Source organism: Strongylocentrotus purpuratus, unplaced genomic scaffold (assembly GCF_000002235.5).
Source record: "Strongylocentrotus purpuratus isolate Spur 01 unplaced genomic scaffold, Spur_5.0 spur5_contig_843, whole genome shotgun sequence".
Taxonomy (NCBI): domain Eukaryota; kingdom Metazoa; phylum Echinodermata; class Echinoidea; order Camarodonta; family Strongylocentrotidae; genus Strongylocentrotus; species Strongylocentrotus purpuratus.
In genome coordinates, this window is record NW_022145550.1 from 1,277,357 (window position 1) to 1,288,632 (window position 11,276).

Sequence of the window (11,276 nt, forward strand, 5' to 3'; positions counted from 1 at the left end):
ATGGAAAAGAATCTGTTTCGCCATCAATAGCGAAGGGATTGATTAATTGCAACTTCAATAATTAATAACTTTCCTATTTTTAATCGGAATTCGATCAAACTTTCACTGACCCGTCCCTCTCATTTTTCTGCTTCCATTAAAACCAACTTAATATCAGGCTGGACTTCCCTCTCGACAGTTTGATTACACGCATAGCATTGTTTTCAAGAGTACGCGTGCTTTAGTAAGAGGAAATCGCATAAAACGGTCGCGGTTGTGTTTCAGTTTTTGACACTTTAAATGAATGTATGAAAAGATTAAAACCAATAAACCTTACCAGAGGACCCCGATGTGTGTCAATTAGCTGGACAGTACAAATAGAGAGCATTTTCACATCTGTAAGGGTATGGCCGAGGGTAGTTGTCACTAGAAAAGTTGTTGTAGTATTATGATACCTTGTTATTAACCTTCTATGAACATAATCGCAGAGACTTTTGAAAGCTCATCCTCGTATCGAGCAAAATCCGATGGCATGAAACGTCTGAACATTGCAATGAAGCATTGCATAATCCGATCACCTTTTATTTGGGATGTGCCAACAGGTATTGAAATTGCCCTGAGTTAATTTTGCAATGGTCGTATCCTACGACAACTACCCCCAGACAACAACCCCCTAGGATAGTTGTCCGGGGGTAGTTGTCCTAGAGGATGGTTTTCGTAGGTTTTAGTTGTCCGGGTGGTAGTTGTCCGGGGGTAGTTGTCCTAGGGGGTAGTCGTCATATAGGGTGGTTGCCTTTGAGGGTAGTTGTTCTAGGGGGTAGTTGACTGTGGGTGGTTATCCGGGGTTGGATGTCTACGGGGTAGGTGTCCTAGGACCGGCAATGGTGTTCAAAATATTGGAATGGGTTCATTCTAATGTTCGAAGCAAGCCTAATATCACTGCTACATACACATGTATGAAAACAACATTGATAAGCATATTATAATGCTCTTACCTGATTGTATCGTCTTAGCATTCACAGGTTCTGACCAATTACTAGAACCAGCTACATTAACAGTCTGTACCTATATAATAAATGTTGATATCATAACAAAAATTATTTATACATTTGATCTTTTTCTTGAAATGTCATCGTCCCAGTAAGCGCAAATCTCAGGTTACTTATCCAAAAGAAATTTACTGTGTTCATGTTTTGTTTATTACTGTAAGTACTTTTTCTAAACACCGTACCCTTTTTGCCCTTTCAAGTTGCATGTAAAAGGGCACAATTCATAAACAGAGTATTGCCAAACGGAGAATATGCTCTTTTATGTTCTATCAACAGAGGTCCTTTATTGTAAGTTCTAAAAATCTCATCTCCAGTTGTCAATTCTCAGACAAAAGTGCTTATAAATGTCTTCTGCGTGCATCCATTGTTAAGTTCATGCGCTTGTATTGCATCCTTGCATTGTATGCTAAAGTTCATATAGAGGTATCCCCATTCATATTCTGTTGCTATACTACCAAGCAGTCCATAGCAATTTTTATGCCTGCGGTCTTGACCAAGCACAGGCCTAGAATCTTTATATATGTGGTATATAAATACCTCTCAAGTCATATAGATGTATTACCTGGACTGTATAGTTGATTTCACGGGGTAGATCTACCACAGTATGCTCTCCTTCAAACGCACCGTTCAATACTTCCTCTGACGTATAGTCACCATTAACAACGGGATCAGTTTGCTGGTAGCGGATGATATACTTCTGGATGTTACCATTGATGTTAGATGGTAGAGGGGTAGACCAGGATACAGTGAAGGAGCTTGTAGTACTCCGCGGTATAGCCACATTGATAGGACTAGGTGCAACTGTGAAGGGAAAGCAGGAAGGTCTATACTTGTATACTCTTGTATGACAGGGTGTAAATGTGCATGGATTTCAAGTTCTTTCTTCTTCTTCTCCTCCTTCTCCTTCTCCTTCTCTTTATCCTCCTTCTTCTTCTCCTCCTCCTCCTCCTCCCCCTCCTCCTCCTCCTCCTTCTCCTTCTCCTTCTTCTTCTCCTCCTCCCCCTCCTCCTCCTTCTCCTCCTCCTCCTCTTCCTCCCACCTCCTCCTCCATCTGCTCCTCCTCCTCCTCCTCCTCTCCCCCTCCTCCTCCTCCCTCCCCCTTCCCCTCCCCTCCTCCTCCTCCTCCCCCTTCCCCTCCCCTCCTCCTCCTCCTCATCCTCCCCCTCCTCCTCCTTGCACATATTTTACTATATCTATACAAATAAGACTATTTGCTTTCAAGAATCCAAGTTAATTAGCTGATGAAGGTTTACCTTCTTCAAGTGTTTTGCCGATAGTCTCACTGCTCCTGTCACTTTCCTCGTCTTTATTTGATGCAGTTAATTGAATGGTATAGTTCAGATAAGTATCCAACCCTCCTAACGTGTAAGAGCTTGTGTCATTACGAACCAAGATAGAGTTTGAAGAAGTTGATCCAGTTGGAGCGTAGTAGATCATATAATTGGTCACTCCACTCCTGCATTCTGCTGATTTCGACGGGAGGTGCTGAAACATAACGGTACAAATATATGTTACATGCATCACAACCACATACAAGAAGTTACTTTCACACTAAAAAACAAAACTACAAGATGTTAGAATATTTTGTCTACAATTTTTCACATTTGAGGATGCTGCAATCAATATGATGGAGCATTCTGCAGAACAAGAATCTCTTGACTACATACAATTTCTATATTAACTTTCTTCTGTTAAATAAAATCAAACTCCATTTTGATTAGTCCCCTGGCAACAGAGAAATTTGTACACCTGTTTTTAAATCGGAATTATTTTGTTAAGTCAAATGTTGAGAGGTACATACAGAAGCCTCCAGAATGTTAACGACGTATCAATAGCGAAGTGGGTGAAATAAGCGTTTTTATTTCACATATCTTGATTAAAGATAAACTCCAGTACTGGTAAAAAAAAATATATAATTCTCACAGAATCAAACGAAACTTACACTGAATGTTCAAGATTACAAATAAATGACATGTGCCAAACAATTTTTGAAGAAAATGTATACTGGCTGAGTAATGAGCATAGAAAGACAAGGAAATCAAGGTAGTACTAGCCCCGACACCATGTGTGTTGTCCCATATATAGCTTTCTATGTGAGTACTTGTTACTTCACCAAGACTCGGTCAAATTTATTATGATTTTGATGACTCCAGAACCTTGCAGTGCACACCAATACTTACATGCTACATGATCAACTGTTTCTGATCCTTTCCACACCTTTTCTTTCACAATGCAATCGCATTACCAGTACTAAAGTTTATCTTTAAGTTTCAGGTAAAATTAAGTCTTATCAAGGTAAAACATATAATTACCAGCTCCATATCACAAGGATGCAGTTCTACCTCCTTGTAATAAAATTATGACTATCAAAAATGTATGCATTTGTGTTCTGGATGAGTCTTTTTATCCAACTGCTTCAGTCAAAGGCTTACTTATGTTAATATCAAGATAAAAACAGCTATTCTAAACAGTTCATACCTCCCATGTCACCTCTAGCTCTCTATGGTTGATGGCTGAAACTTGTAGTCCAGTTGGAGAAGCACTGGGTTCTGCAGTTTAAAATTATATAGAAGATACTAAATGGCTTGGACCTATAGCAGATGAATTCATGCAAGTCATGGTTAAATCATACATTGCTACAACAAGTACTCTTCATTTGGTTTTAAATTAAATGTCAAGGAATCAAACATAAAACTACCTTTGGACAAAACACAATGAAGGGTACTATAATTAAACAATTTAGGGAAAATTCATGTTTTGTAGAAGAAGTTTTCCGCGTCACATTTTAAACAGGTAGAATAATTATAAAAAAAGAATTATGGAATGAGAAATACAAACATTTCTATAATACAGATTTCACTCATAGAACTAGATAAGTTAAAGATTTTAATGAAAAGTTCGTTCAATCAATTGAAAGTGCATAAATATCTGAAGTGTACATATAAATGTACAAATCAATTACTAATGCAAAAACAATGTACCTGTACAAAAATGTTTGAAAAATGTATAACTCAAACACACTCAATTATTTTTCTCCCCAAAATAACTTACTTCTACAGAGAGTTAATGTGTTATTCGTATGAGACATGGGTCCTGTTCCACCTGTTCCTTCCCTCACTGCTGCTACACCAAACCTGTAATTTGAGTCAGGTGTCAGGTTACTAACGATGGCTGATGTTATGGGTTGGTCTACTCTCTGATTCATTACCAAGTCACCATCCTTCTTTACAAAGACATCATATCCTACCAGAGGAGGATCACCTATGTCATCTCCTTCAGACCATGCGTTCCATTCAAGACCAATTGTAGCTGACATGGTGCTCATTATCACTGGTGCTTTCTCAATGACTGGTAGAACTGAACAAAAACAAAAAGAGACAATAATACTTAATATAACTTATTGAAATACCAGTTAAAATCAATGACACACCTAGGTTCTTCCATCAAGTCAATATGTATATGAAATTTACCAAAGTACACATGAATACTATACTGACATCTTACAGAGCTGCTACCATTATGATGCGGAGAATGTGCATACGTTGTGTGTGAGCATGCCTGAGTACAATGACAGGGTTCATAATACATTGTAAAGCACTTTAAGACATTGTAGATGTATCAAGTGTTACATAAACCCAGAATATTACCATTATTAAATATTAAAATATAAAGTGTATTAATTAACTCACATGTAGGGCCTATGTACGGGTTAATGTATATGACGCGACTTGCCTGCACAAACAACTGTATCAATATAACAACAGATATTCCATGTCCTCATTTGATAAATATTGGTTTATTCAGTATGCCCCCTAGGCTCAGCCATTTGTCAGTACTACTAGAAGGCTAATTCACACATATTTTGCAACACACGTCTGTTGTTGATGTTACAGCTGTGGTGACTGGTGTTGCTGATGAAATGGTTGTTTTTGATGTGGCTGTTGTTATTGTGGTAGTGGTTTGTGGTGTAGTTATGATTGTCATTGATGTTGAAACAATTTTTGTTGTAATTGTTGTTGTTGTTTTTATTGTGGTTGATATTTTATGGAGAGGGAGGGCATGTGCCTGCCTCTTCATTTAACATGAAAGTCCAGAAACCAGAGCCTCCAACAACATTACTTATTCATCCCCTGTAACCCGGTATGCAGAGAGCCTGACTGAGAATGATTCTGCATTTAAAGAGAGTGATGTCATGCTTTCTATTAAACAGGTATCTCACAGAATTACATTTGAGTAAAGCGATGTCACACAATTTGCTCACCATAGGTTGCATTGGTAATAGGCGTCCTGGTATAGCTTTCACTTTCAAAAGTAAGAGAGCAAACGTATTCCCCATATTCCAGTGGATACACACTATCAACATCAAAGACAACAGCTCGTTCTGACCCTGAGACAGTGGTAGATCCTCTGGTGATTCCTGTCCTGTTATTGGTGCTTCCAGTACGTCGATAAAGATCAACTGAGGATGCATCGTGAAGTGGGATACCCTCAACATAACATGTGAAGCTAGATGGTTGGTATGGGTTCACTCTCACTGGAACTAATCTGGATATTCCTGTCAAAATGGAAAAAAGGAAAAGCATTAAATAATACACACAATTTTGCACACAAAATCTGCTTGCCTTATGTATTTCACCGAGAATACATTATAGGAAAAAAAATCATACATGTACTTAATAGAACATTGACCAATCGTGATATTCAAAAATAAAAGAATGGATTTGTTTGTATTAGAAAGAATGACCAATTGCTTATAACCGTGATATCCCTGTCAAAATCACAGCGAAAGTACAGAACATTGAATAAAAATATACATGTCTGCAGCAATAGAAGATGGCAACTCGGTCACCTCATTGTGGTGGCGTACCCTTTTTAATGAAAAGAGCCAAAGTAATACCTGTATTAAAAAAAGTTGACTCACGTGAACAGGGAAATTACAGGCCATTTCTTTACTTACCTCTTTTTCCAAAATGTTAGAAAAACTTGTGTATTCACGAACTATAAATTTCCTTACACAACACAATTTACTTAGTGATGTTCAATTTGGATTCAGAAAAAACACTCCACAAGTCATGCTATGTTAAAACTCATTAATAAAATAATTTGTGCAATTGATAACTCTTCCCACACGAACGGTTTATTTGTAGACTTCTCAAAGGCGTTCGATACTATTGACCATAACATTCTTCTTATTAAACTGTCTCACTACGGTGTCAGAGGGAAGCCCCTTGAACGGTTTTTCAGACAGAACTCAATACACATCTGTAAATAACCAGTCATCAATTAAAAATTTTACCTGTGGGGTGCCTCAAGGCTCTCTTGTTGGCCCTCTTCTTTTCATATTATATACAGTGCGTCCCAGAAAAAATGAAACCGAGAATTATCGATGTTTTATCATAACTTAGTCACTTTTATAATTGATAAATGACACATATTTGGAAAGCTGAGATCCATCTCTTTCATTTGATGCAACTCACCTGATTTTTCACGCATGAGTGATAAAAAAAAAAAATTTGAAGAGAGGAAACTCAAAAGTCATTTCGCGGACGATATCTGAATTTCAAAGAGAACATCACATTTCTAGAAAGTTGAGTTTTTGCCCTTTCATATGACACCTCAATCACGAAAAATGAGCAAGGAGTGACACAGTTCTGTATGTTTAAAGTAGTGCTTGCATTTCCATAATTTTATCAAACGAATTCGTTTTCACTGGCTGCCTGCCGTAGTAAAAAACAGAATTGTCAAAAGAGTTAACTCCGTTTCGTTGACAATCAGCCATGCATGAAGTCTTTCGTCTACGGCCGATTGCCAACGAAACGGAGTTAAGTCTTTTCTTAATTCCGTGTGTTGCTAAGGTAGGCTGCCAGTGAAAATGAATTCGTTTGATACAATTATGGATATGGATAACATTGAAATGAAATGAAATACACGCACACATAGCTCCATATGCACTCTGAGGTTGGTCTTAATCTGAACCTTTTTCAGCTGAAAATGTAAGGAGACAAGCCTGAATACAATATGCTAGTTATAATTACCTTGAAGGCAGTACGGTTCAATCCAGCTATCAAGGCATTGTCCCTTGCATAGACCCCTCTCCGTCTCGCAAGCCTCTTGAGCACAATGACATTGCTGAAGACAATCCAAGCCAAAGGTACCCCCTTCACACTCTGAAAAAAGTAAAACAAAAATCTTGTTTATTGGAAACATCTGGTCAACGATTATTATAGAATACTAAAGGCAAAGATAACTTTGGTCGAGGTCTACTGGAAACAGGGTTGTAAACACAAAAATCAAATCGTTTTAATCATGTGAAATTATTCGTTTTTCTTCTGGCTGATGTTCTTCTGATTAAGTTTAATTTTACAAGTAAAGGTCCAAGGGGTGTCTCATAAAGACCAAGATCGCAGCTTTAAGTAGGACTTAACTATGGTAGGCCATTCATGCCACTGGTTACTCTCACCATTATGATCTTAAGATAATATCTTTTCCTTCAATAATGAATTATCAACAAATGTAAATTCTGTAGATTTGTGACCATGATTTGTATGTCCCTTGAGAGACAAACGCCAGTAAATGGTGAGAGCAAACAGTGGCATGGACGGCCTGACATATGACCCCTATTACACATACGTCTGAAAGTGGACTGAGGCCGGCCCCGGAGGCGGCTCGACGTATGTGTAACAACAACTTTTTGTTGTGTCTTTCCTTATGTATTTCTTTGTTTCTTACTTCTATCACCTTCTCTTATGTTATTATTTTTTTTTTTTTATCATTCTATCACTTTCTCTTTCCGTCCTTCCTTATGTTATTCTTTGTTTTTATCATCCTATCACTTTCTCTTTCTGTCTTTCCTTATGTATTTCTTTGTTTCTTACTTCTATCACCTTCTCTTATGTTATTATTTGTTTTTATCATTCTATCACTTTCTCTTTCCGTCCTTCCTTCCTCATGTTATTATTTGTTTTTTAACATTCCATCACTTTCTCTTTCTGTCATCTCTTATGTTATTCTTTGTTTTTATCGTTCTATCACTTTCTCTTTCTGTCTTTCCTTGTGTTATTCTTGTTTCTTCCTTCTATCACCTTCTGTTATGTTATTCTTTGTTTTTATCATTCTATCACTTTCTCTTTCCGTCCTTCCTTATGTTATTTTTTGTTTTTATCATTCTATAACTTTCTCTTTCTGTCTTCTCTTATGTTATTCTTTGTTTCTCCCCATTATCACCTTCCTTTATGTTATTCTTAGTTTTTATCATTCTATCACTTTCTCTTTCTGTCTTTCTGGACTGCGCCCCAACGTAAGCATGTGAAAAGGCGACGTGAGGCCGGTCTATGTGTAGACACAAAATTGCGGGCCCGAGATTATGTGTAACAGGGGTTTGATGATCTCGAGGCGGCTTCAAATTGCAGGTGTGAGGCCGCCTCCGGGGCCGGCTTAAAAGCCGACGCATGTGTAACAGTATAGTTAAGTCCGACTTGAAGTCGACCTAAGTCACTGTGAAACACTCCCTGGGGCCTGTTTCTCGAAACCGTCATAAGTCTAACTTCTTGACTATCCCGTTGAAACGTGTGTTATAGAATTAACACATGTTTCAATGGGATAGTCAAGAAGTTAGACTTATGACGGTTTCGAGAAACAGGCCCCAGGACTACTAGAAATCTATGGCAGCCAGCAGTCCAGGGACCACCTCTAGATCTGCTGTTCTCTTGATTACTACTTTCAGGTGGACAGCCCACCATGCTGGCTGCAACTCTTTATTCTAAGACAATGCATTTAGTCACAACTAGGATACAGCTCTCTCTCTCTCTCTCTGTCTCTGCTATACAGAATAGAGCTGAGGATATGGTTATCAGACGTTTGCTCCTGGGACAGTTGTTTTGGGCTGTATTTCATCAAAGGTACGGTTTAGGGTTCGGGTCGCAATTGTTTTTTGGTAAGGTTTAGGGTAAGGTCACTGTTGGGTCAAGGGTCGAAGCTATGAACTTGGTTAGTGTAGGATAATGACAGGAAAAAAGTTCCGTACACCAAATAATGACTCCCGATTTTGGAAGTCATAATCTAATCAACTGAACTGTGTACATTTTCAAAATCACCTTGGGCAACAGTTTCAACCATGCCCAACAAAGCAGTCAATATATGTATACTAGAATCCTCCTCCGGAGTATAATGTATTTACAATCACAGCACTACAGTATATACATATATCTCGTTGATGTGACCAATATACATACATGTACATGGATTTATGTGTGCTCATACATGTGTGCATAAAACAATCCTGGTGTATGATGCACACAGCACCATACGTGATGTACATGTTGTGTGTAGTCTGGAGATAAAGGAATATAAATTGATATGGAAAATCAACACCCTTGATTGAAAAGTAGAATCTTACCTTGACATAGGACCTGGCCAGTACTGCGTACTTTGTATCCTAGAGCACACTTCTGCTCAGGCCCGTCAGGGCAACTTCCGGTATCTTTATCACATGGTTCATCATTAAAGCAATTACATTTGTCAGCGCATTGAGATCCATAGTAACCGGCTTCACATTCATCTGGAACTGTGGATGATAAGAAATATTTTAGAAATCACAATTTAGCAAGTACTGCATGTACTAGTAAATAATATTGTATGTACTTTAAACAAATCAGATTGCTTCCATTACAAACATTATTTTCTTTGATAAATATTAATTTCAAAATTTTCTTCATCTTAACCAGTGATTGCACGTTTATTTTATTCTTTGCAATATTGATTTCAGTTATTACACATATATGTAACAGTGCCTTCACTAGATAAATTCATGTTTTTTATAGAAAGCATTCATCTCATCTATCATTAAAGATTAAAATATTATACACATGGAGTCGTCCGCAAACCACTAGTAGGTGCGGGTATGTCTCCAAAATTAGAAAATATAATAACTTAAAGTGCTTATATAATTGTGAATTATCTCATTCCAAATGGGTATGGTGCAGGCGCCCCTGGTCCTATAGGCGATGAGGTTATAAATTAACAACAGAACAAACATTTCATAGTTACAGTATACAAGTAAGTAAGAAAGCATTTATGTCACATTATTTATTTGTATCGCTGACCATGACTTACTTTGACAGTTGTCCCCAGACCAGCCAGTCTGACATCCACCTGAACATATTCCACTATAAATATGACATGATGAACCATCTGCACAGTGACATGTCTGTGAACATCCTGGACCATATGTACCACCAGTACATACTGTAATAGAATTCATCAGAAAGAAAAATATTGGGCATGTTACAACAACTTCTTATTAATTTCTCTCCTCCTCCTCCTCCTCCTCCTCCTCCTCCTCCTCCTCCTCCTCCTCCTCCTCCTCCCCCTCCTCCTCCCCTCCCCCTACCCTCCCACTCCCCTCCCCTCCCCTCCCCCTCCCCTCCTCCTCCTCCTCCGCCTCCTCCATTCTCCTCCTCCTCCTTCTTCTTCTTCTTCTTCTTCTTCTTCTTCTCCTTATTCTTCTTCTTTTGTCCACTGAGTTACACCTGACCTCACCCATTAATCCAGCCACACTATGGAATGTGCTTTTGATATTCCAAGAAAAATATAATTTTTTGAGAATTGTAGATGTACACGTATGGAAACTTTTAGGCCTTCTAGATACACGTATTTTCGACTATTATAATTTGAGCACAATTATTTTAATATTGAAGACTTACGTGTGGTACATGCAAGACCATGGGCACCGACGTCACATGAACATCCATAAGGATCAGGTAGGCAAAAAAGAGCCCCACGACATTTTGTGGCAGCATCACCGCTATATGAACATCGAAACTCACAGTTCAATCCATATCGGTTTCCACCATCAGATCTACATACTGAATAAAAATAGGTGCATGGTTGAATCAAGATTTCATGAGATAAATTTCAAATATGGTTGCTTCTCCTTTGCAAATTACCGAGGTTGTCTATAATGCTCTTTACAAATAATGGAGATTTATTTGGACATTATTTCGACCATTCCATATGGTAATAAGGGATAAGGAAAAAAAGCAAGTAATTTCCCCTGCTGTATCTTATTTTTATGCTTTTTCTATAAATTGATTTACTTGATGTGCAATGTATATGCATGTCCATGTAAAATGACCCGCAGCTCTGGTAGGGAGGGTCGATCACTTTACAAAGTATTTACAAAGTCATTTTAAGTTATTGAACAGACTTTTAATAATATAATACATGAAAGATAATCCATTATAGAAGATC

The 11,276-nt window shown here is 38.0% G+C and overlaps 1 protein-coding gene across 1 annotated transcript; it reads right to left on the reverse strand.

The window, feature by feature from the left end:
* Positions 1-335: 335 nt before the first annotated feature.
* On the reverse strand, positions 336-10,835 carry LOC115925847 (protein sidekick-1-like). Its single transcript, XM_030989857.1, has 11 exons — positions 10,730-10,835; positions 10,140-10,271; positions 9,474-9,591; positions 7,064-7,195; positions 5,290-5,583; positions 4,080-4,385; positions 3,507-3,577; positions 2,282-2,513; positions 1,591-1,829; positions 975-1,044; positions 336-343 (listed from the first exon to the last, which is right to left on the reverse strand). The coding sequence occupies exons 1-11, from the start codon at positions 10,823-10,825 to the stop codon at positions 336-338; spliced, it is 1,698 nt and encodes a 565-aa protein (XP_030845717.1). The 5' UTR covers positions 10,826-10,835.
* Between the last annotated feature and the right edge of the window lie 441 nt (positions 10,836-11,276).

Excerpts from the sequence above, each read along its gene's own strand:
- LOC115925847 (XM_030989857.1), bottom strand. The coding sequence starts at position 10,825 with ATGCTGCCACAAAATGTCGTGGGGCTCTTTTTTGCCTACCTGATCCTT. Across the intron at positions 5,584-7,063 it reads TGAACCGTACTGCCTTCAAG|GAATATCCAGATTAGTTCCA; the intron begins GTAATTATAACT and ends CCATTTTGACAG. Across the intron at positions 1,830-2,281 it reads CGGCAAAACACTTGAAGAAG|TTGCACCTAGTCCTATCAAT; the intron begins GTAAACCTTCAT and ends TTCCCTTCACAG.